Below are 27,743 nucleotides of genomic sequence, written 5' to 3'. Positions count from 1 at the left end.
TGTGGTAGAATAGACAAGCCATACGCGAAAGATTTCTGCTTTACTGTTACCTATCATATTGTATATGAACTGAGAGAAAGCGCGTACTCGCTAAATTGAGCCGCTGTAATTCTTTTTTGCGTTAGATTATATGTATATATCGTAGTGAATTGGTAAATGTTAACGTAAGACGTTTTAAAAGAGTTTTACTTCGTCAAAACTTATCCTTCTACTCGACGAGCTGCTAATGTTGATCCTGTAGTCGGTTGGCCCTGAACCGGTAGCGTAAGAGATATATTTGTTATTGCAATAAATGTGAGAAATAATAGAAAAAAAAAAGCCTATTCTAATGCTAACGCAAAAAATAACAATGGCTGGCTTTTTTGCACGGCATCGTGGCGTATAGTTGCAAGTGCGAGAAGTTTTCCATGCCTAGAATCCTGCGTAAGGGCTATGAAACAATGCTACCTGTCTGATACAAGTATGTTTCCAATAGCAAATTGAAAAGAAACAGTTATCGTTACTTCATTCTCACATACGCTTATCTATTGGCACACATTATCAACGCATCTAAAACCGTATCGTGAAGCAAAGGGTAGCCGAGTGAGGGGTATTGTTGAGTGTTTTGAAAAAAATAAATACTGATTAGCGTAGAATAAAGTTAGAAAGCGGAGAGTCTAGGCAGGAGGGTCGAATCGTGGTTGCACGCCGACTGCTGACCCATCAATACGCACCGAGCGGTCTGACATAAACCGATCTATAGCCACACGGAACGGAGAGCCATCCGTATTGCATATTGACTTTGAGCTACAAGAGAGAGTCAAACAGACAACCAACGGCTTTGATTATTGATGCAATACGAAAATGAACGGTGGTAACTAACTGCTACAAGCTCAAATGTTATTCCGTCATTCTATCGAAACTTCAACTTCACTGGCACTATTTTAGCATCGACACGATATTCGTTGGTAAGTGTAACCTCATGTTGATTTCAATGCCTGCTCCTTACCAAACTGATCTGCTTTTGTCAACAGCCGGAAGAAAGGCGGCTTTTCCTTTAAACATAAATGTATCGAACGTTGGCAATTGTCTACACCTGCTGTTTCGGTAACTTTAGTAGGCTTGACGTAAAATAGCATTAGTATGTATTCACGTTTTTAGTTAGCGTGCACTGTCTCTAATCAGTGTGCTTGATCTGTAAGAACAATTATATTGATAAACAACCTCAAAAAGATATCTAGGATTTTCATATTTGCAGCATGGAAGCGTTGCTTGGTACGATACTAATCGTCATCGTATTTCTTGGTTAGATAGTATTTTTCTCTAAAGGAGTATTATACACTTCGCAAGTAGAAGCTATCAACGAATATATTCTAGGCTTAGATAGTACACATGATAATTTTCTACGAGCCCGCCTACGTAGTGCGCTGGAAGTGGTTCTTAATAACATTACTTCGATTTTCCATATGTCCTTTGGTAACATTAACGTGTGATTAGAGCAACAGAGTCTGCCGTACGACGCTCATCGCCATCAAGATCACCGTTTATCCACAGGTATAATAGATTTAGTACCTTTTTTTGATTATTGGTTAATATGATGAATCAATGAAGCCGTTTTCCTGCTGCTGGGTCCGATAGGCCACATCCTACCAATAACGACGATTTTTTCTTTTCTGCTTATTCATCAAAAGCATTTGTTCGTTCATCAATGATTAATTGCCTAATGATTATGGGTAAAATATATTAAACAAGCGAACCAATCAGTCAATACACACCCATATTCAAGCTTAAATTTCTGCTGAGATATGACATATATACAATATCCCATATCCCATAATATTTACCCATATCGAATAGAGTTACCCCTTTTTTGCATACACAAATCAATTTAATAATTTTCACTTACATCTAATCATGAATAAATGTCGATAGAACAAGTTATTTATGTGTATGCTCCCTATAAGCTAACCACCTACGACTTAGACTACAAAGTATGGTTTTAAACGAGCGCGTATGGATGTACTGCGATGCATGAATTGGGTTTCCTACCCCGTTTCAAGAAGCCATATTCGGCAGACCCCTTCATACCATATCGGCATGCATATCTACGCCAAGGTTCAAGGTCGTGCCAAGACCTCAAAGGCACCGTGTATCGGTAACGGGTGTCCGGTAGGAGATAAACGACAATAGAGAAACGACGACATCATCTTCGGTTCGATTAGGATTTATTGAGACAGTTTCGTATATTGTTAGCTCGAGTTTAACTGGCTTAAACATATGGCTTGTAATGGCTTGTCAGGATTGACGACTCCCAGAGGAGGAACTATAGACTAACAGAGGAAAAGGCAAGCGTTTTCACAGTGGTACACAAAGTGCTAAAAAAAATGCTCGTAGTAATGAGAATTTACGCTGTAGGGTGTGTAAACAGCCTTTCGATGGACGTCCTTGGGTGATATAAACTCCACAGATTCTATGAACATTCAGTTCGGACAAGGTAATTTCTATGATTCGAGTGACGGTACATAGTCCGGTGCGTGGAAACGTTTGAGCTACTCAACAACGGTAACTTGCACATAGCATTAGCGTGAAAACACATTTCGAAGATGGGCAAGGGAACTTTTGGACGTGAGTACTGTGAGACAGCCGTTACATCGCATTTGAGGTCTTATAGCCCATTGGCCATTTGGGCACGGCTAGCATTATGGGAATGACACAAAACCTATATGGTCATGAGAAATTGGAGGAACCGTTAGATCACTAAATCATAATGTCGGTAGAGCCCTTCCGAGCATCATTTGAAGTTCAGTTGCCTTCTTGGTAAGTGCACGAATTGCGTTCAATATCGTGAGCTGTCTCTTGATCATATTGCTAATCCTTTACTTTTGCCAGAACGACATCCCTACACTCGATGCTACCGTAACGTTTGAAGAGGAGACGATCCTAGGGTTCGAAGCCAAAGAAGACTATCATCGTTGTACTGAACCATCTAACAATTTATAGATCGTACTTTACACCAACACAAAGCTACGCTCCCTGCCTCTCTCGATACGTGCCTGTCCTTCTCTCAAATTTTCTTTACCGGTCACTTGACTTTTTGGAATGTTACGGCTTATACTGTCGTCAGACATCACGTCACGAAACGAAATGCGCTTATGCTCGTCCAGTAATGTTTTCAGCTCGTCATGGACCGTGGACCTACATTTTACTAGCTTCTACTTGATGAGTACTGCTCAATCCTTTAGAGATTCGCTGGAATCGTTTGAGGCCCTGATTTGTTTGCAAAATTGCTTTTTCGAAGACTAGGTAGATTTTTCAATAGTCAGCAGTTGAACACACCTGCTGTTTAGTTGCTGCCGGAAGCTATGTCCTTGAGCTTTATCAAGGTGTGTACGTAGACGTCGTTTGCTGCAGAGGAACGCTTGCAGAAGGCACTGAGCAAGACATTGGACGCTTCACTATTTCGAAAAACGTCGCTTCCCACCTTCTCCATACACGCACGCATATGTTGCAAAATCATAACTTCGAGGTGCGAGGCCGATCAGAGCTTTAAATTTCCAAATTATCTTAGTGTTTTCTGGCAAGCAAATAAAAGCATCTATCTCACAACGCAGATTCAGGCAGTTAGACTAATTGCGTTTCCGTGTCAACATATAATCCTATCAAAAAAAAAAATAGTCTAAATCGCAGCAAAGATCATTTTAACTGCTACTTTTATAAATAATAACTGATGCCGGCAAGCAATACATTTTTTGAGTCTGAAACCAGCCGTTGCGTTCGCTAAATAAGTCGGTCTAAACTTGGAGATAGAGACAATCTATAGAACTTGGCCCAATTGTGGTCAACTGAGCAAAGCGTAATGTATTTACCAGCCATAGTGATAAAAGCGCGCAGGCAACAACTACCCGTACTTTCCCCTATATATATATATATATATATATAGGGGAAAGCTAGTTGGAACTTTGAGAATCTACATTATCTAACAGTTAATCAAACAGGGTAGGAAAATGCAGTAAACATAACATGAGAATAAATCCTTTGGATGTCAAGTGACTCTTTTCAAACTGTCAAAGCACCAGTCATAGATGCCGCCTACTTTGAAAATATCTTTAATTATTTTTGGGGTTTCCGCGTGTACGCCTTACCTGACCAGAAAACACTATAATAACAATTACATATCAAGAAAAAATTCTCCCCTTGCTCAACTTACGTGGTGAATAAGGCAAAAGCTCGATATTTTTCAATTGAAAGCGATTCAACGGCTAAATAGCGCTCTTCATTTTTTTTTTTTCGAATAGAGCGTTTTTCTCTTATGTACCTTTATCGTATGTAGATTGATTTTGATATTGTTGGCTGGGGCAGGTCTGTGGCTCAAATCAATACTGATTGATCTCAATATGCTTTTTGGGCAATTTAGTTAGCATTAGTGAAGCGACAGATGAGGCTCAGGCTGATCTCAATGAGCGTATTACAGTAGTACAAGCACTTGAAGTTGAAGTGCGCAAATTTCCTGCGTAAAAGACAAAGCTTTACGAAATTGTTAGACAAGTTAACGGTCATGCAACTCATGTTCGAATTAAGGGATTCATGAGCAAACTAGTAAGACGTAGGCTTCCAATAGGCTTAAATCCCACAAATACTTCGCTGGACCTCAGTAGCGTCTGCGTTTCACTAGCGTAAATTGTGCCAGACCCTGTACACCGATCACTAGGTTGTTCCATAAAGACATTAGACCAAGCTGCTATGAGGGCACGGGTAAGCAGAAATAAATAGTAGACCACAAACTGCCATCTGAAGAATTACGCTCTACTGTTCCCGTACTAAGTTTCGAATAAATAACACCATGTGTTTCCTTGTTCCGGATGATTCATCGTTCCACAGAAAGGGCTAGCTTAAAAAGTGTACTCCATCCGCGAGCTGTTAAAAATACCTAAAAATCCTAAGGGAACTCTTTAGAGATCTGTCAAAGCTTGGAGAAACTGCCAAAGTGAAAAGACGCATTCGATTTCATTACCTTTATTCCCTTTATGAAAACGTTTTACCTTTGTAAGATATCTATTAGTTCAAACATAGAACTAGTAAACCTACTAGTAAATGATTATTCTTATCTTCTAAGAGTTCACACCAACATCCACTAAATAATAATGCCAATTGCTTAAATGTAGAGTATACCGAGCGAAGAGTGAAACTATAGTCACGTTGGTCCATGTGTTATCTGGAAGAAATCACTGATCTTAGCTAGGGATCAAACCCGAAACCCCGTTGTCAAGCGTTACGTGCTCTCACTTAAACGTTAGGAGGATGTCAATGGAGCTCTTTCGCAGAATTGTTTCGTAGATAGACTTTAAAGGTAATGATGCATTTTATATTAAATCTACTCTAGGCTCCTGTACTAATGACCTTTAAAACGAAAACACCCTAAAACTCTCCAAACTATCACTCACTTAATTCTATTATGAATAGATCTGGTTCCGAACGATAAATATAGATCCGCTGTCCAGCTAATTAATTAATATCCGTCAATTTGGCGTTTTTCCTTTAATCTACGCTAATCTATCATACACGGCCCCATTTTGACGTAAATGCTCAACATACCGTTAGTTATGGTAGCTAGTGATTTGGTAGAGACGGAACGACAGTTCACCTGTATAATAGCTTACTGCTAAGTGAATTTGATAATACTGCGTTTCGTATGTATGTTTAAAACGAATTATCTGCAAGACAGGACTACGTAAGTCTGTCAAACTACGTAAGTTAAACAAAGATATACGGATTTCAGACACGTGCCATGCTGCCCGTTATAATACAGGTCGAACGGTGACAGATTGTCAATTATAGTATTATACATAAAATCACAGTAGCTTTTATTGAACGTTGCCGACTGTGCCCGTCCTACAAGGGGCCATTTCGTATCACATTCAAGTCGCTTCGCTGATCCTTTTCCAGGGTCTTGTATTGCTGGTTACTCTGTCCAAGTTTGTGAGTGCCAAAAAATTCATACCTGATCACCGCATATAGGATTAGGAGCATTAGACAGGAGCATAGGTCAAATGCGGCGAAACCACCAACTGAAAACGAAAAATACACGAGTGCATTAAAATTATTGAGTTACCGCTAGAGACCCTCGTTCCCTTTCGAACAGACAAGCTTTCCTATATTTACTTCGGCGTAACAACAATATGATTCCACAAAAAAGACTGCGTAGTAGCGCGCTCCGCATGGCTGGGTAGGTTATCTAGCGCCCCAATATAAACCTAGAACTTTGTCGCCTCTCAACGATCAGCCGGTTATGATTATTATTATGATACACACGATGACCTAACGAACAAATACGTACCGGCGTCAATACGGGAATCTAGGACATGCAGGGCACCCGAGTGATCGTTGTGCCTTAAAGATTTTACAGTTGTGTTTGACACTGAGGAAGGCTATATAAAAATCAGATAAACAGTTGACGAATGGATAATAAGTGCGGATATTTTATAAAATGCATTAGTCAAACGTGTGATATGTATAGCCAAGACTTTTCTATTGAATTACAATATGTTTCGTTTATGTGGCTTGCTCGGTTCCAGCTCTGCATTATCGATAATGCGTTCCATAAATGGCCCACATTCAGATTCCGTAAGTGGGCATAAGCACGCTTGTGTAGGTATAAACCTTATTATCATGTATACCTCAAGCCTTTCGTTTTTGCATAAATCACTCCATATATATATATATATACATACACATATATATTTATTTAAGCTGCTACTCGTTCGTGAAGTTAGTCCGATCAATTGCGGTGGTCAATTTATATATAGAATTGTCGCAGGCCAAGGCAAGGTCCACATTTTCAAATCGTACTATTATATGTCCTCTGGAGTTGGAAAGATTACGTCCAGTATCCCCATTTACTGGCTTTCGCTGGTGGCGTCTACCAGTAAGCCGACAAGTAGCCACCCTCTCTCAAATGCCCTCGCCACTTCGTGTCTATCTCTCCACACATGATTGGTAGCTTATGGCGACGCAGTAATCGGTGTTCTGCGTAGCCAGTTTTTGTTCAAAGTCGCGCGAATGAATCGTCAGCCTACAGGTGAAAATAACGCCGCAGTTTTACTTGTGAGGAACCCTTAAACTCATAGATCGTTAGATTTTGTGAAAAAGGTGACCGCTCCGCTGACTACGCCGCACTACGAAGTTATGTATAGCATAAAACTTGTCAACAAAACAACTAAGCTCCACTGTTCTCCGCGTTATTTATACCTACCGCGATATGTATATGCAGTTTCTACATACTTCACTGTCGGAACCCGGACCTGGACCGTTGCACGTTGATCTTGTTGCAGATCGTCTTTCGTGGGTAGACTTCCTGCCGTCTGAAAAGCCTTATTGTAGCACACGATATCGTTTTGCTAAGGCTATTTGAACGTGTTAAAAGTCAATGATTCAAGCAAGAAGTAAAATCTTTGTATTTGAACGTCGGCCACATCCAAAAATGTTCTCCAAATCGCGCACGAACAAATTTCGAACAAGTTCCGATTTCGTATCGTAATCGGGACGCGCATCTTCGACATTGACGGTTACGTGTCGAATCACGCCATACAGGCCAGTGGACTAAAGGAGAAGACTCCAGCACCGACAGGACCAATTAGCGTACGCTTTGTGAAGCTAAATAAAGATCTTAAAGTAAACGATACGTGGGATATTGATAGTCGGAGCTCAGTTATGCTGTCAACGTTTGTGCGATGAAAACTGGGTGCTGCAATTTCAATAATCCAGTGTGGGTCTGAGCTGAGGTTCATCAATAAGGATAATATTATCATAAAACAGTTGTACTGTGCCGCTTCACGCAAGCCGCACTTGATCAAGCGAAAACGACTACCTCTAGTGGACTCGTATAGGATACCGATCATTAAGTTTAACGTAGAGTCACCATGTTGGCAGCAATGTTTGCCATGTGTACTAATTCAGGTAAGAATAACAGTAACAGCTAAATTATGAGGTTACGAACAGCGTAATCAGTGTTATCTAGTTTACTATACGAAACATATAGTGGAACTTGATTCAACGGGGGAATAGTATACCTAGAACATCATCCACAATGAAAGGGTGCGAATGTATCTATCACTAGAGAACGATCTTGCCTTATCAAAACTCAAAGAGAATCCGTAGAAGAATACAAACCTGTTGAGACCGTTGACTAGTTTCATTGCTGATTGCTGACCTGCCTAAAAAACCTCTTATAAATCTTGCAAATTTAGCAAGCTCTGTAGATAAGGACAATCATCTTATTTACGGGGTTAGTGGCCGAGCGAAATAAATGGGGCTCACGGAACAGACAGGGACATACATGTCATTAGGTTCAGGATAGGAGCCCTGATCGAAAATAGCCAACAGCAGTCGAAATGTTGCTGGACAATCGTTGTTTATTTAGAACGATTTAAATAACGTTACCACGTTACATGACACAACAAAGCAACGAATAGGTATTCGGAGGACGTTTATAGTCCTTAGCCTGCGTTTTGGATGGACGTGACACCGATACAAATGGAAAATGGTCGCTGTTGAGTAGGAAGCCTATGAAAATTGGCTATTGAAAAAGAGACCTGCTTGCTTATGCTAAATTGGACGCTCAATCCAGCCTGTACCTTCGAAGGCGTATCGTGTTTTATTCAGAGACGTCAGGAAACTCAGGTGTGAGAACGACTGTGTTGCACGTTGTGCTGTGACGGACGGTAAGTGTTTACGTTCAGCTTTATTTCGTGCGTCTATTGCTTCTACTGAAGCTATTGCTCAGAGAACAGTACGTAGTTAGTTGATCCGACAATCATGTACATTAGGTCGGCAAAAAGCCTAGAAATATTTTAATTTGTTTTCTAGCGTAGAATATATCATTCATGTTTGACCAACGGCACCAGTCGCTGGGTGAAAAGCCAAATTCACTGAAATGGCTTTCTGTCCGCTTCTAAATTGAATGATTGTTTTTTTTCTGTGATAGGTAAGGCGAGCCTTCGAACATACTCAAGCGAGTCAAATGACAGTGTGTTATAGTATTTTTTTTGTTAAATATTGTTACTATAATTGGAAGTGCACGATATAATTAGCCTAGAGCACAGTAATTGAGGTGTGTCCAAGATTAAACGTACCTGAGTGGTAGTTCTTGCACGATGCACCGCACGTTCACGCACGAGTCAGAAACAGGTAAAAAAAGAAGCCAACAACTAAGAACGTTAACGGGGAATAATTCTAGATTGTATCTGCGTATAGCTTACAGCGGATTAATGTCTATGGGGTGATCAATGACAGGGAGCAGGGGTCTGAAGTTAATGAACGCCAGCGTGCGCAGAGGCAGATTTTATATCGTTCGCTATAAGAATGAAACGTCATTATTGTTTACTCAGCAAGGGATCCAACCATGTACATCTGCAGGAATCGATGAAACGTACTTATCCGTACCGAGGTGCGATCGGCACGTAGTGGTTCGTGCTTGATCCGGACCTCTTCATTATTTCTCGGTTAGGCAATGAACGACACAAAAATTTACCCTTATCGTAAGCGCATTATACAATATATGACGTAGATCTGTATGCGAATAACTAGTCTATCGTCGCGTCGATCTATTTAACTTAAAATATTACCTCCACTTACAGACGATGAACGTAACCAGCATACATTTGAAAGGTATCAGTTCCCCTCACATGTAGGAATCTCAGTGTCTTCCAAATAATTTACCCGTTTTTCGTCCGTCACCCCCAGAGGGACAAAAAGGTCAGAATCTGAACTATAGTATATAATATTGTAGATACACTGCTTTTATATCACCCTTCAGTCGGTAGTGATAGCATACTGTTTGTTTTTAATTTAAATTAAATTCCAATATTAATATTCTCTATAATCTAGCTAGCAACGTTCGGCTACTGAGAAAATTCTCGAAATGGAAAACGGACGGGATTCTGAGAGTGGATTCCTTGTTCTTCTTATTATGGTTGACTAAAGCAAATTGAACGCTGTTGGAGGCCTCTGTCTCCGTTGTTGATAACAATTGGTTTATATCTATTCAAAACAAGCAAAAAAAAAAGATGGCTAGCTAGAGGCAACCATGGCAGAAGAAGCTAACAGTTACAACAGCCACAAAGGCTGAGCACACAAAATTGAACACAGAAAAAAAGGAACAGGAAGAAATTTTGTGGCCTTAAGGTTGAAGGCATCAGCCATAGCAGAAGTAGTCGCCGCCGCCGCTACCGTCAGCGTTGCTCAATGAAGCCTAGCGTTCTAGTTGTCTCAGCTGCTGTCATCGAGAGCTGAAACTGCAATGCGCCAGCCAGACGTACGTCCTACACGAATATAGAAACGTCCGAAGTCCAACAACTATGTACCAAGGACTGCAAAAATCTGATAGTAGGAATGTTCACTTCGCCATTATCTCACAGACGAGAATCTAAAACCATATAAATTTAATGGTAAAACACTTAATTGTCAGTTGACATGTATCGATCCAACAGTATGCTTCCTCCTATTTAACATAGCACAGGAAATGTTATATATATATATATATATATATTTCCATGGTGTTACACGTATATATCCTAAATATGTCAAGTTTAAGTAGTTTCGATAAGTGTAACGTACATTCATTTTCTCGAAGTGCAAGCGTGAGTCTAAACGAGAAATAACGAAAAAGGCGATGTTAGGGTGATGCTAAGCGTCCGTTTCTGTCGACTATCCCTATGGTTATGAGTAGAGAAATTACCCTAACGACTACAACATTGCAACAAGTTTAAGATCATTTCAGGGTATATCTTGGGGATATTTCAGCGAATGGATATGGAGGAGGGGAAGCGAGAAAAGCTAAGAAACCGCACTAAGGTCGCTCGAAGCACCACTGGTTACAAGCGCCGCGAGAAAAAAAAACAGATACAGCGAGTTACTTAGTTCCTGTTTATTCGAGCATTGCGCGCCAGCGTTATACATCGTTGGTCTTTTAAAATGGCGTATGCTTTTGTAAAAAGAACAACGGATCCTTAAGAAAATTTGGCATTTATCCGTTGCTGCTGCCGTTGATGGCACTACTCGTGGAGGTGTCAGTGGTGCCCCCACAAAAGCAAAAGAAGCTTAAATGAAATGGTGAAGTGTTAATGTGAAAATTTAATTGAGAGCGATTATCTCCGATAGCCAGCCGGCTATTGCTTGCTTTTTGATGTTGTTCCGGGGAGACTGAATCATAGCTATAATCGTATAGTGAGGTCACTGTTAGCAGTGTCTTGTCTGAGGGGAAAACGGACGATCCTATTTTATCTGCTAACGAATTATTCTATTTACTATCATTGACAATAGGTATTGACGCTTGATCGATAAACCTTATATGGCGTGTGGCCTAAGTTTTACTGTATGTTGACTGTTGCGTGCGTCACGAACACACGCGACGAACACGAACCACCCAAGGTTCTCAAGTCCTTTGAAGTATTTCGAAAAAAAAAAGTGGTAAGTTCAGCAACGAAAACAGACATTCCCCTTAGAACGAGGAGCAATAGTACCCCATTCTTAAATGTTACATATTGATCACTTTTTCCTCAGAGTTAATTTTCAATAGTTCCGCGGATGTTATTAACTATTACACTAGTTTGCCTACGAGCAAATCCACCAGAGATGTGCTTGTCTGCCTTTTGAGCCGTAGTAATTTTTTTTTATTTTGCGTCGTTAGTAGCTCAAGACGTAAAACAAATGGTTATTTCCTTCAATTGCCAATGTATGCAATATTTGACCCCTGTGGAGTTAGCTAGTCAGAAATCGGAAATGGTTGACTTTGGCTATTACTTTTATTCGTTGTGCTCATCTATTTTCTGTCCGATTGTTTTGAGCAGAAACTGCTTGCTCGACGGTTTCGTAGCATAGTGGAGAATGAAAATAGTCGCAGTATTATCGTTTTTTAAGTGACATTTCAAGGTCGAGGCCTTTGATAGGGTCGCTGAGATACGCCGGAGCGTATGATGGCACAACAGGGTGTTGAAACAGTTCCGTATTCTACAGAACGCTAGAGCACAATGTTTCGCGTTGCGACACTTGCGTCCCTAACTAAGTACGAGCATAATCGTTGCTTAACGATGCTGTCTCTGTTGTAGCACACCTAGGCGCCACGTCGAGCGAATTTCTCGAGTCATCTATATGCTTGTTGTTTCAACACTTTTTTACGTTACGACTCGAGCGTTCCGAGCTAGATTCTTGCTCATTCCGATTTTTCCATTCAATTTTCATTATTAGAGCATCCATTAACTTATTCAGTAAGTATCGCTTAGGTGGGATATGGCCAATGAAATCTCCTAACGCGAAACTGACATAGGGAGTTACCTAACAGTTCACTAGCCGAATGATTAACTTGGCCGGCGTTAGTTATCTATTCCGGCTGGGACATTGCAGCAGATAACGCCGAATTATATCATTAACGGTATATTGTTCATGTGTAACTTAAAGCGTCTGTATGTAGATTCGCTGCTCTAGGCCAGAAGCTCGCAAGGGACATTTACATAACTAAAATGATTGTACGAGTCTAAAATTATAGGACATCGTTCTTGCTGAGACTCGGTTCCAATGTCCATTTCTACTTTTTGTAGATATGCATATCTGGGCATGATGTGTAGATTTGTATACCGTGCACGACCGTTATGGTAGGGTAAAGGAAGGTATTACAGCGAAATAAAAGACAGGATAGATAATGACAGATATGTATTCAGTGGCGCTTGGTAGCGTTTACCGATGATACCGTTTGTCTTGTGTTTGCCAATTGATCGGCATTATATCTTCCGTATAGTTAAAATGATAGATGAGGATTAAATCTTATTTTCTTATTCAGCCATTGAGGCAAGTGAATACCCTGAAGTGTCCCACATATGCGAATCACCCATGTATACATTATGGTAAAACATATAATGCTATGGCGGGATTAAATGTCAAATCTTTTTACATTCGAATAATGTTTGCATGTAACTTACTTAGTAAACTTAGATAATAGATAAAACGATCTGTATCGGTAAGTTATTTGGCAAGTTATCTGCTCACCCAGCCATTTCACTAATAGTTTTGTTTACCTATTATTCAAGTTCCGGCGAGGAAGATTCCATGGAATGACACACTTCCTCAGAATCAAGCCGACTGTCGTTATAGAAGGAAAGCGTATTACAATGATCGTAACTATTACCTACAAACTTATCTATCTATTCACATAAACCGATAATCTTTACTGACGGATGAGGTAGATGAGTAAGATGATAGATAAAAACAGTATAACTGTTATAGAATTAGATTACGGGGAAATAGAAATTAAATTGCATGGTCTTCGGACTCCACAGGACTAAATTGGGTTCTTAAAGTACCATCACTGAAAACCTGCTCGTTCTCGTTTTTGCATAAAATTATTACCGAAGTAATATGAATAATACGAGACTATATAGAAACTTCATTCATCCTATTAGTATTGTGATGATCATTTGATAACATGACAACAGATCTAGCTTCAGCTTCGAGCAACCCCAGTACTCCTTCCTCTTTAAATGAAAAAAGGTACGCTCGCATCGCCGATAACATGTCTGCTTCTTATGAGAATCTAACGTGCAATATAAAGCAATGCCAAAACCATCTTTCTCCTTACACAGGAATTGAGCTGAATAGCGCATTGTTACTTAGCAAAATGTTCAGTCCAATCGGTGCCTGCTGAGGTCGCTTCTTCTAGTCTTCTGAGGATAAATACAGATTTTTACGGTAGGGTAAAACGTAAGATTAAGGTTAGGAAAAATGGACCTTGAGTTAGAAATAAAAGTGGCTGTTCGTGTCGACTAGTTACCCTTTGACTATGATCTTGGTTTAAACCTTATCTTACGTTTTGATTATTCTATATATGTCGAAGTGACCGTTCAACTGAAATGATTTGTCACCATCGCTGCTAGAAAATCTTCGTCTTTCTATGGACTAAACGTTTTTCATCCTTGAAAATAAGCGACGATTTATAGTGGACGTTGTTACGGGGTCGTTTGTGGAAAAAGTAGCTCATCTTATTAATTGCGCAGTATTAGCCGCTGATTAGCTCTTATTGAGGTGTCACTGGTACTCCTGATATGTGAAGAAGTTCATCGCTGGGCACGACTATATTGCTGGCCATATATGCATATATAAATCGCATGTCGTTCTAGTTTTAGTAATAAAAATATCATCACGAATGGGGCCACGGGTGTAAATCGCTGGTAAGTCCAGCGTTATTATTGATGGCAACATGGCGCCACTATATAATGGCGTCTAAGCTTAGTTTTCGAAAACGCTGCCTGGAGATAGGGGTGATGCTATCGTTCGAGCGCTGCGTCGCCCTTTGGATACGAATAGGCCACGCGCTGTTGTCGAAAGTCAACAGTTTTTTGTTGCTAATTCACCCGCTGTCGATATTTGCCTAAAAATAGCGATCGGCAAAATCCTACGGTATTATTATTGTCATCACTTCCCTTTGACGTAGCTTGTTCCTCTTCAATTCCAGTTTCGGTCTATATATTGCTTGCCAGTCCGTTTGGCTTGTTTCCTAGCGGCTCGGTGATGATCTAATATAGACTAATCGACACATCTAAGAGTCTTCTTCGAATCGTCAGCGTATCTTATTCGATAAGTATGTTTTGCAGAGATGTTTCATACCTGCGTTGATCTTCATACCCGTAGTGCCATGTAGATGGCGGGACGTCTGCCAAAAAATAGCGATTTAAGCTCATCTGTAAAATTCTAATTACTTGTAGAGGCCTCCGTGATTGATCTCTCTTCATGCAGTGGTACTCGTATAGGCTAGATGAACACTAGATGGAACGGAACAGAATTGCTGCTTGAGCGTTAGCGATTAAGGAATTAATTAGACAGTGGGGTAAGCTCAAACTCAGCTATACAATTGAAAACGTACATACGCTTATAGACAAGCCTTATTCACTATTCGTAATCTAGCCAATAGAAAAACGAATACTTTATTTACCCCTTGACAAAAAATTTCATCCTACCGAAAAAAAAAAATGCGACATTAATAATAATTTGAAGGTGCTTCTAATGTGCGATCGTCGTAAAGAACAGCGATAGCCGAAACAGAAAGATCAAGAAGAACAGAGAGCAAGTAGCGCTCCTCAATATTTTACCTAGGTTATGGATATTTTGCGAACCTATTCAAAGCAATACGAAAAAGAACTAATGTATAATATATATATATATAATGTATACATGATAGGATAGAGGATGTGTTAGCCTAATTTACTTTTTATGACACCATTAATTTAGCTTCACAGGTACAACAATCTATTTTGGTGTCTCGTCAATTCGTGTTCCCAATCGAAGCAGCGAGCGGTCGTAGTGGACAGCGGTACTATGCAAACTGAGGAGTAACAAATCTGTCGTTTACCTAGCCTTCTTCTCCGCCCACTGCCCACTACGCCCCCAGGGCAGCTCATGACGAAGCTCCCAAACTATGGCCCACAATTTTCCGTCAGGGAACGCGTTCGACTCGAATTTGGTGCATCTCTTGTTTCTTCCAGGCCGTGGTGCGTCAGATAAATTGAAGCCTAATCCGTTTACCAAAAAGGGAGGGGTAACAGCCACCTTCCTACCGTGAATTCGCCCGTCCTCGGTTCGCATTCGTTGTTCTACTGACGTTTGTCAGGCTGCCAAACACAGTAAGCAGTCGTTCCTTGGATGAACGTACCCGGGCGTATATTTACCCGCTCATTAACTATGCTACAAGACTAAAGCAAAGTGTACGTACGTCGATTCGACTTGGCTGACCCATTTAGGTTAGTACATGAATATACCAGTCGAAACAAACGTGGCTTAATGCCGATGATAACGTAACAGCGCTTGACCGTCTGTGCGCCAGTTAACGAGCTATGCACAATGATACTTCGTCAGTATAGAAGTGTAATAGTGACAATGGAACAGTTATATGAAGACATACACGAAAGAAGGACGTCATGGGCAATGAAAAAAAGGCGAGGGATTGAAAAGAACTTCCCACCTATTTTTCCCAGTAGGCGTAATTATCAGTCCGGTAATAATTTCGATACGGTCATAGAGCTTTAACTCAGAACGTATGAAAGCTTCCAATGGGCTTCTAAGCTCAATCTGCAAGAGAGTGTCCATTGCCGATATTGACGGTTCTCTGGCTTACAAGCCAGACCTAAATTAGCTCTCGAGTCACGGGCACTGCTGATGCTAGCACCATGCGCAATCGACGTAAACGGCGTCAGGCAAACACACAAAGGCTGAGTCTGCTCTCGAAAAATCGGTACTGCTTAAGGGAAGCACTAGAAGCATCATCAATATTAATGAGAAAGAAGACGTTGCAGGTCTGTAGACAGTGGCAGGTAATTGTACGGAGTGCACTTCGATACTGTCAGTTCTTCGCAGCGATAGGAGAATCAATGAATTTAGTACCCTGTTTACTTTTCCTCCAGCAATCCCATCCGTTTATAAGAGTTCAATGACGTAGTCTCAGTATGGCGGTCTGCCCATGAGCGTTTATTTGTCCATTACCGCCATAATATCCGTAGTGCGTCTATCTTACCTGTCTTCCATTTACTACTATCATAGCTTAAGTTGCTAGGACCGCGAGTCAATCGTATAACTATTGCGTAAAGCGGCACAGTTATCACTGCGATTTTTGCTTCCCTAGTTTCATTGCGGCATCACAACGGCTGAGGAGGCCTTAAACGTCCTAGAACGGTTAATGAAAAGCTCTAGTGAACGATGGGAGATGGCGACAAATCGCGGTTTCTTCGTTTCCTTACACATACGCATTAAATACTTACAGGAGGCACGTCGAACAGGGATACGCCTAGATAAAAGCATTGGAAATAAGCTGGCACAATCAATGGCCCGCTCATTTTGTAGAAGCCGCGAGGTACAGTTCAGTGAACACGTGGCCCATATAAGCAACTCTGTGGCCTACACAGAGCATTCGTAGCGAAATTCCCGCTCTAGCTAACGAACCGGAAAGACGCTGTCCTATTTTGTCCTTTCCTGTGGTTATGCTTCTGCCTTTGTGGCTTATTATGCTGAGCGGTATTAAGAACTAACCGAAATGCCGCCAATAGAATCTACATCCTGAGGCTGTGAGCGCCAGCAGGGCGATGACTGCAAAATTAGACAAAAAAAAAAAAAAAAAAAATACTGTCTTCGAAGGCGGATGTGGCAAAGTCTGCTGTAGTGAGAAGGACTCTACTAGTGTGATGGTTACTTATGGGTATTTTTTATTTTTCAAAATGACTAACGCCTAGTTACCCTATTAAAATTATATTATTTTCATCAGATACTGTTTAAGGACTCGCATGTGTACTAAGTAGCGCCATTTGTGGTTTCACATTTGAATTGGCTCATTTTCATAGATTTACCACAGGCTAAATCATCATGAAACCATTGATGCTGATGATAATGCCATATAAAAGCACCATGCGATCGGCATCGGGGGGACATGGTTCCTTACTGGCCATAGATTTAGTTTCGGCATTGAAAAATGGCCATGATTCAATCTGAGATCAACAATTGTTTTCTTTGAGTAGTAGCTAGTGCGTGAATCAATAATATGCTTTATTCGGGTTCATAATGTATATGATATTCACCTAGGAAATTCAGCAAAACCTATATAAGTTGAAACCCTCTGTAAATCTGTAGATTTTCACAAATTTGCATCCACCTTGTAACAACAATCGTTTCATCGAAAGCCATGCGAGTTGGAAGGCCGGCGTCTTCGAACAGCTTTGCTCGTGCTGTTGAGCCTAATTTGAAAAACGGGCCTCGATCGTCTGTGATAAGCGTCACGATAGGATGTACTTTTCTGTTCGAGGCAAAGCTAGAAAAAAATAAACTTTCACCGCGTACGTGGGGCCAACGGATGGTCCGCTCTGAGTGTTGCTTCGAGGTCGGCCTATTTTTCGCTAATTCTACAACGAGCGCACGGAAAGTGACGACTACTTCTTTGCTCAATCAAGCATCGCATACAATAGCTATCCTAGAGTTTTTTCATTTGAGGCGAAATTGTTACTGATAGGCCTCTGCGAGCCTGTGACTCATATCTGTTGCGACGTTGGTTAGCGTTGATGCGGGTGAAACATTGTGCCGGCACGCCTGTTACCACTGCTGGCGATTATAGCGTGCATTGTCTACTAGCAGCATTGTATCCAGTGATACGGAGGTACGTTCGTATCAAGTGAAAGGCATCTGAGGCGGTTTTTTCGAGAAAAAAAAAAAAGATGAGGTTTATACTGTGGTCTCGTATAGCGATGATGATATTTCCCTTTCCCACAATATACATTTGTTTCGAAAAAAATAAGTGCTTCATTGGGCTATGCATCTCTCTAGTGAATAGACGTCAAATTATGAGAGACAGGCATTTTGTTAAGCATCGCCTATGTATACGCATGTTAGAATTTATACCAGCTGTGCTCTTCTAGCCGTAATTACAATGATCACTGATCTTCGTTGTGCTTGACACGATGTGTATCGAAGTACAACAATAAGAACAGTAATAACGATACCAATATTCAAGCAATGGCCGAATGCGCAGGAGCCCTCGTTGAGCTGTCGCTTGTAGCGTTATTGTGACTGATGTTTAAGCGAACATAGAACAAATAAGATATGACGCTGCTTCATTGGAAACCGAGCGACGAGCGCTACAGATGCCGAAGTAACAGTCGCTTGTATCTGTTGTCGGGGAAGATGAGGACAGCATCGATGCAATCACGAAAATAGCAAACCATTAATTAACTGACTGGGAACGGATGGACGAAAAGCGGGACCGCGCAAGAGACTTCATCATATTTAGCAGCATGGTCCCTGTTCGATGTTCGTGATACCTTTGTTTTTTCAATTACTGAGCAACACTTTTTTTCTAACGAGTACAGGTATAGAGTAGATGTCGGTTCTATAAATGTGTGCTTTTTTCCGATGCTATCTTACATGTGGGCAATACATCAGCCATATGACTGCGCAAACAATCTTCTCTTGATGGTTGCGAGATTAGTGATGGGTCTAGCTAATAGTTCCGGAGTAATGAGGTGCTGCTTTCGAGCACTAAGGAAAATGTCCTGGACAATTCCGACTTCAACGTTCGTCTATACGGGAATTTCAACGACATCTTGATGTCACTGAAAGTGGTTTTTAGCTATCAGAATAGCATCCCTATTGAAGACGCTTATATTTATCATGACATCGAAATTTCGTCTTGTCGTAGCAAACCTACACACAGTGACCATTCCGAGAGTACCCAATCGCGTACCATTCTTTTAATGGTCTAGCGTCGCAAAAATATCTCTCAAAATGTTCACCCTGTTTTTCACGAGTAACGCCAATCCTAGATTGGCCCGTTCGCCGATGGACGTTGGGGCCATCCACGCGACACTTTGCCAGCCAGTCCTCACATTCAGCCCATACACGACGGATAAAAAGTAAATGCTGGGGTGGCACCAGTGACCAATCGACGACGTGCAATAATCATGACAGATAGTCATCTTTGTATATACAGGTACATCATATCAAATACGGCACGCACACACAGATGCACACATGTACACGGAGATTTTTGTTGTACCAGAAACTATTGTAGCGTTGGGGCAGCACGACAGGGCTGCTGCGTTTCACCGTCGTCGGCCGTAAAACAACGTCCATTGTAAAATAGGACAGTACCACTTGCTGTATTATTTATTGTGGCTTATTGCTTGATTAGCCAAGCAAATATATAGTCGAAGCGTGGCAACACTGTTCTGGGTAGAAGACCAACAACAAAACTCGCGTTTTCAATGGCCGTTCTTGTGATCTAGCCGTAGCCTTTGGCTACGGCTAGATCACAAGACTGTAACATCATTCAAGCTACGGGTATATGTATTAAAAACTACAGTGATAAATATGGCTCCTCTTAAGCGTTTGTAGGCCCTGATTGGGCTTTTGAACGATTGATGGTCGTCGGTTTGCAAATGATTGATTACACTATTATGAATGGACTTACTTAAAAGTTCTTAGAGAACTTAATAATGATGCCCGACGATAATGTCGTAATAAGCTAGTTAAAACAGTGTCGTATTTATTTAGGAAAGTGCCACGTCAAACGACCGTTTATGAAGCCGTAATGGATCTGCTATGGATCAATGCGTTCTCGTATTAGATCAATCTGACTATCTTGTAACATTATAGCTCATTTGCGTTTTTCTTTGGAAAAATGTTACGTAACAACACGTACACAGGCTAAGCAAGACCACTTCGTCACTCCAAGCCCATTTGCCCGCATGTGTTCGAACCCCAACAACAGTCATCCATATTCCCACAATCTGATGGCCTAACAGCTCGTTGTTCATGAAAGTATAAATACCACCCATCCGCCTATTCCACTATTGAGCAAATCGATTTTCACAAAGGTCCTTCGATTCCTATTTTCAATTGCCTTAAAACATCGATGACTCGTCAATCCGATAAGTCACTATCTTATCATTATTTCATTATCTAGTCTAATAAGCTCGACCTGCATCGAGTTAACCATCATTCTCTGTCCACTGTTTTCGCTCAAATGGGTACTTGCATTGAGTGCTGCTTCCGTGCCTGTTAAGGCGCCATGATCCATCAACGGCATCGACCAGCGGAACCTAATGCCGCGTCGGCAACGTAATGTACAAAGAAAGTTCACAATTACCCATGTCTAATCATTAATACCTAACGGAATGGAGTCGATATCATAGCGAGTAGTTTTCGGGTAGCGGGCGGGAGTCACCATCATTGCTGAATGCACTATGACTGGTCCAGTGTTTTTGTCGAGAACGATACCTATCTCTTCGAACACGATCATTGGTATTAGCAGTAGTTACCTAGCACAAAGCCTGATTCAGTTTGGATTAAGGTCGTTAGAGCTGGCAGCCCGCTATATACTGTTAGGCCGCTGCAGCTAGGCTGTCAAATTAACGCCCCAGGGTTTTTAGTCAATAATTGTCCATTTTTCGCACGATAATAACAACAATAATGGCAGCTAACGACACCACACGCTGACTGACCTAGTTGGCTATTAACACAGATAGATCCCACGTAAGTACGTCTCCTAGTCCCGGTAACGTGGACCCGCGCCAATGTAGAATCCGTACAGAATAGTTTCGCTGAAACGGTTTGTAGTAAATGGGATATATTACGGGTGCGGATAAATATATTAAATATATATAATTGCGTATATCATAAATAAATCTGAGCACAAGATAACGAAAATTTAAACGTGGACAAGATATGTCTGGGGTTGATTGCCCTTATATTATTTATAGTAGTTGTTCATATTTGCCCAGTTGTTATTTACGATATGTTAATCGTTGATTCTACTTAATAAACTTATACGTACCTTAAATGTAGGTTACGGAGACGAAAATCCAAAAAAAAATGTATGCGCGGGAACGAGCATAAAGTTGTCTGAAAAGGGTATTATTTTTGTAAAGGACATGGCCTCACGCCCAGGCGAAGGCCATTTAGACGGACTAGAGAAAAACGGGATCCAGATCGTCATCCTTAATTATGTAGGCGCGAGAAGCTAGGACTTTCCTACATTGCTGAGCCAAGCCCTCGAGTTTGCCTGTACGAGATTCGCAGTTAAATATTCCCGACAGAATATCACGTCATTGTGATTTCCTCAATTGTTCCTGCGGTAAGGTCGTCCTGTTAGATCCATAACAGACATGCCTTGCAAGCAAGGTAGTGTCTTGGCATATCCGAATATTACTATACGCTATATCGTACTATCTGGCGCAGTGACGCTAGCACATCCTTAATAACACATCATTGCCTTCAGAGCAATCGTGTTGAAAATAGCTCTGTATGTATGAGTTATCTAGGCATCGATGATATCCCCAAGCAAAACCATAATAGGTATTCAACTATAGTAATAGCAATCAAATTCGAACGGCCACACGCCGGTATGAACGGAAGCGACGGTTCGCGCATGGCAGTTTCCAATATATCATAATATGTATTACACATCCGTGTCCGTCAAGCCGAAGGTCAACACGAGTTTACATCTAGGGTGACATCGTTGGCCATACAATTCGGAGAGGAGGTGTCGGTGGTGGGCAGAAGGGCAATCGAAACTTTAGCACAAAGTTACCACCGGGAACTTTGTTCTGTGACTCTCACGGGTACAACGTTCACACACTTATATACACGCTTACAGGGGCATACGTCGACTTGTCTTAATAGGCATTCACACAACGGGTAATTAGATCGACGCAAGCATCAGTCTTATACTACGTTAAACTAGCTTGCCATAGTCGTCAATTAATTGCTTGCTACCGCTATCAGTATTTACAAATAATGAAATAATAGTAATATTATAATATGTGGGCAACAACACAGTCATATAAAAGTGCATGTCGCGATTGGTGATGGTGGAGTTAAAGTTCCACGTTACGTCAGCGAAAAGCACAGTTTTTTCCTGCTACAACCAAGCGATGGGTCGTAGAGAACTTATTCTGTTCAACTATTCTTATCGGCAAGTAATACTTTTTTCAAAAAATCTTCTCGCTAAAGATTACAGATGACTACAGTAATACTTTTCAAAAATATTGAAGTTAAGTCCAGTCTAAAGGAGTAAACAAACAAGATAGGGTCAGGGAAAGTCTAAGTAACTTGGATAGCTCTCTTTCATATAGTACCCCAATAAATGCTTATCGTTAACAAAAGACTTGTTTTTATTCAAAAAAAAAAAAAAAAACCGGCCGATAAAACGACAAGATTATAATAAGATTATAGGTGATAAAAATGGGTCGCCATCTAGACCACTTCTACGCAGAATCGTGTCAAACAGTATCCAAAGTATCCTACTTCTGGGGTGGGATGCATGAAAGGATACTAGATTCAGTGTGACCTCGATTCAGTGTGTTCTGTGTGTTTGTTTGTATTTTTTTTATATGATTCACTATGTGTTAAGAAATATATATGTATATATACGCGTATAGGCCAAAATGCGTATCGATAGAAGTTGCCATCTCATCAGTCATCGCTGCTTTTCAGGCGACGCTATTGTAGATCATATTGAGGGGATGTTTTTTCCTTATTTACTTGTCTGACAACCGATATAAATTAAGAAAAAAGCCAAACTAAAGCAGAAGGTGCTAAGGACGTAATATATTGATCATCTTCCATCGAACCTACACAGTAACGCAGATAGTGCTAGTGATAAATGAAAGTAATAATAACCCGAAAGGAGATAGGGACGAATGAATCAAAGGGACCCTTTGACACGGCCGGAACCGTCTGTGTGTCTTCAGCTGGTGAATACACGTTACTACACGAATATCCGTTGTAGATACCGTGCGCTCCTTGATTGTGACACACTGCAACTATATTACGGTGATTTCCAGTTCCTTTAGTTCCGATGCTATTGGCTTTGTATCGAAAGATATTAACTGACACTGAGAAAGCCTACATGCGCGCCTTTGAAGGCTGTGCTTTTTCTTCGCAAACATTTGCGAATTAGGTATTTATACGGGCACAAATATCCTTTCAATATATGATAATATTACTCAATCGTGTGCAGCATTCAAAACGACGGTCGTTTTAGTAGAAATAGCACTGATCCTGTCCTTATCCCGTTGGGCCTTATTTCTATTTACTACTTTTTATCCTATCAGAATCATAATCTTTCTCCATTATAATAATTATTCTTATTCTGTAACAAATGCCAACACAGTATAAAAATGAACATACGCGCACTATCACTATGATAACATTACCCTTACGATCTCGCGTCGAGTTCAGTATTTGTCCTTGGCTCAATTTTGTATAGGCAGTAAAGTGTACAGGTTATGTATTCCGAGCCCAACCAGGCCTGCTAACGGTACATGTTATGCATTCCTATGAGCACTCGGTAGTTGGCTGTTCAAGGCTCGAGGCCCATGTGAATCATACATTTGTAGATATACACGTACAGCCATATATTACACTGCATGTAAATACTCATAATTGATTCCGTATTAAAAACAGCCGGTCTCATCGAGGTTTCACTCTGTCTACCTAAACACACCCTTAACCTGGGGTTTTTGCCATTAGTTGCTTTTTGATATTTTCACCACTCTCTCTCTCCCACTCTGTTTGTGCGACGTTTTTACATAAGATGTACATTTGCTCGTAGTGCCGATCTAAGCTTAGGATCCGGATGCGTCTGAATGATTGAATGCGTATCTCATAAGAAGAAAAGCAGAAAAGATGAGATAATAGAACAAAACGACTCATTCGCTAAACGGTTTAGGAGACAGGGCCTGCCCAGGTTCAACTTGTACAAAGACCCCTTTCAGTGCGAATATTTCTAGTGGCTGCATTGCTGTAAGTGGCTTTTCACTATCTTTTTTTTGATTCGTCATTTATTTTCTGTATTGCTGCCTTGAGTATTACTACACCGACGTTCCATAGATGTCTGTCGCAGATGTTGTTTCCCTTTTGGGGGTCTGCTGACAAGCTGGAGAACTTCGTCCTAGCCTGGTCCTCTCCACGAGTTTGTAGTTCCTTCTATTTGGTAATTTTGATTCTCGCTTAGCCGTTAGTTCGTTCTCGATAAGCGTCCCAGATTATGTAAGGATAATGGCACGATAAACAAACAAAAATTATAAGATTCGTTGTTATCTATCCTTCAATTGAAACAATTGTAAAGAATAAGGCTAAATGCGTTTTCGTTGGTCGCCCTTTAGGTACACGCTTGATAACTCATCGGATCTGTCGGTGCGTACAAACAGTACGAACTGTCCTACGTCAAGAACGTTGGCAGGGATCGCCTGCACTTCCCTATGAACCAGATCGCCAGAGCTCTGGTCCGTTTAGATTCGTTTCATAGGAACGTCATCCGCTTGGCTCAAAGGTGATACGCGTAGATTAAATGGCCTTGTTTGTCTGATCTATCCCGCAGAAGGAAGCTTTGGTTTAAGATGCGACAATGGCACTCTAGCATTTCGTTACTCTATTGCAGTACCAAGCCGCGTTGGCATTTTGGCCTGAAAGAGCAAAATGCAAACATAATATGCTTTTTATTGTGAGTACCTACTTCAACGGTGAAGATTTTTGGGAGGACCAAGGATTAATAAATCTTCAAGTAAAGCGTCTACGATAGGCTTGAAATAGCCACTAGGGCTAAAGGGCTGCATTCTTTGCACTATAACGGCTGTTGATGGACCTATAGCAAACAACATGGCCATCGTTATAGGCACGATTCTCGTATAGAATAGATTAGATTTTCTACCTCAGAAGAATGTGCGGAGGCGTTGAATAAATTTTATACTTCGGCATCTCACAATCGTAGTATCTTTTTTATCCCCCCTCCCCCCACGAAAATAGCATATATATGTATAGTAATAAATTATACCCATCATCATAAGAAACCAATAAGGACAAGAAGCGCTTCTCGTCATGCTCTGTTTTTTCTTTTTTCCATTGAGATCCAAACAAACAAACCGAGAAAGCTATTCGCCCAACGGATCGTACATTGGGAATAGTATTTTACTGAAATGGGCTGCAAGTTCAGTTTGAACCCAACGGACACGATGCAGCACGTTTTCTTCGAGATAATCAGGTCTCTTTTTTTCGCGTTACCGAGAAACAACATCGAGGTAACACGAACAAGAATATAACAAACGACAAAAAGAACGACAGCAGTAGTGGCAGCGGAAGAAGGGAGACGGATAAGCAGCAGCGGTAGCGACTCGAAAGAGGATATACCGTGAATGTCGCTTGACACCACCGACTTCCTTCCCTATTCCGACATAAAAATGGTAAACTCGACAGACATGAGATGTGTTCACTGCTCGCTACAACCACTGCTTCCACTGCCGCCATTGCTGACGTTGAAGAAGCTTGGAAATACATTGAGCCGTTCGTTCGAGTATATGTGCTTCTCGATCTTCGGGCCGCTTGCCAGTGACGATGCCGTTCCCCCTACGAGAAGCTTAAGAAAGAACGGTAGCAGCTATAGAAAACGAAGGTCCTCCATATATATATATATATATATATATATATATATGATGCTGCTGTTTCATACGATGAGAACCATGTTGGAAGCGGTGATGCTAGTCGTTTCATAAAGAACGCAGCGACAACAGCTTAAACATAAAAATGTTTTTTTTTTTATCGTTACCGTTATGCTTTCGGCAATAAAGTATTGCGAGGTAGAGCGTAATACTATTTTCGATGTTGGCTCTCCGCGTGTCCAAATACAAATGCCCTGATTCCACTATGTTGCGCTGTTCGTTCGTTAATCGATGTCCGAGTGGGGTTATTTCTATGGGATGGAAATAAAATTACCAGAGAAGGGCGAACAGGCTTCCAACAGATACATGGATGTCTGTATAATGTGGTTTATGTGGCCTGTACACACACAAAAAAAGGCCGCATATGCACAGTTAATTAAGATGACGCTTACGCCGGATCGTATTTTTACGACGTCCATCGAATTCAGCACTCGGCAGAAAACCATCACTACGTGACGAGCCGGAAACGTTAAGAGGAGGCAAAATCGGCTTATCTAATATCTAGGATAGGACTAGGACATATCGCAACTCCCCAACCTATATATTGTATTTGAGTGCCCCTGTTTCGTCTCAATGAATACATTGCCTACCGAGTATTGGCTGATAGCTTTTGTCCCAGATATCAACATCCAACGTATGCAGATATACGTCGCGTCGATTCAAATGTATTTACGTTTACTGGGTCAATACGATACCGTGCTTACGTTTTTACATCGAAGTCGGCGAGTGATCATTCCGTCTGAAACGGTTTGTAATATTTGAACTCCCAGATTCTCTACTTATCTCAACGGGACTGTCGACAGTAGTGATAAACAAAGCGAGACAAAGCTTGATGGCAAACGTTTCGCATCTCACGTACGCTGTACTTTATTGTTAACAAATTTTAGAGACAGCTAAAGTGCCAAAAAATAATATACATCTATAAATATACTAAGATTCAGTTAAAAAAAAAAAGTATAATTCTTTATAGTTATATCTATTTAAAGTAAACATCATTCACCGCGATAGAAGCTTCCATTTCGTAGCTCACCCATCGATCAGTCATTTTCGAAACATCCCTTGTGTAATCAACTTCTGTTAATAATATCTGAACGTTAAACGATATTGTTTAGACTAAACTTGTCGAAATCTCACTCACACATGCTACATACAGAGAACTTCGACGGAATTAAACTGTGGACTGATAACAGGCCAAAAGTTCCAAACACGTTTAAAACGGCCAATAAGTTCAAAATGTGCAAAAAATAATGCAAACGGTCTCCAAAAAAGCAACTCACCTGGCCGATCCAACATAAAAGTTATAAACCTTTCTTTGACAGGGCCTTTATTTTCTGTATCAAAAAGTGAAGTACATGAAAATGGAGATCTGAACCGTTTTGATAAATTTTCGCATTAAATTTGAGGGTTTTCTCGTTTTCCTCACAAAGGTTTCTGTCAGATTTTCTAGAGGTCGCATAAAAAATAACAACGACCTAAGGCATCGATTTCAAGCAAAAAAGGTTGTCATCTAGGTGTGAGCTCTTCCGGCGCGCAAAAATAAGTGATCTTCGTTTTAATTTTGAAAACGACATTTTATTGCTACCCACTATAACTATATGATTTTTTGTTTCGCTCTAGAAAGAAGTGGCTAACGTCTAGTACCAAAAGTGGCTGATAAACGCAAAGTTTTCCCGATTCGAACCTTTATATATATATATAAAACTTTATTATTGCATACACTGTTATGCTAATTACCTCAAAGGAACAATAGTA

The 27,743-nt window shown here is 40.8% G+C and overlaps 1 protein-coding gene across 1 annotated transcript in view; it reads left to right on the top strand.

Annotated features, from left to right (window-relative positions):
- The first annotated feature begins 7,010 nt into the window (after window positions 1-7,010).
- LOC111264196 (uncharacterized) overlaps window positions 7,011-27,743 on the top strand; it is a 149,833-nt gene continuing 129,100 nt past the window's right edge. The window contains exon 1 of the mRNA XM_022839877.2: window positions 7,011-7,932. Coding sequence (XP_022695612.1) covers window positions 7,896-7,932 — 37 coding nt within the window. The 5' untranslated portion in view covers window positions 7,011-7,895. The remainder of the gene's footprint in view (window positions 7,933-27,743) is intronic.

The sequence above is a fragment of the Varroa jacobsoni genome, unplaced genomic scaffold (genome assembly GCF_002532875.2).
Source record: "Varroa jacobsoni isolate VJ856 unplaced genomic scaffold, vjacob_1.0 scaffold_831, whole genome shotgun sequence".
Classification (NCBI taxonomy): Eukaryota; Metazoa; Arthropoda; class Arachnida; order Mesostigmata; family Varroidae; genus Varroa; species Varroa jacobsoni.
This window is presented reverse-complemented; position numbering and strand designations above follow the sequence as displayed.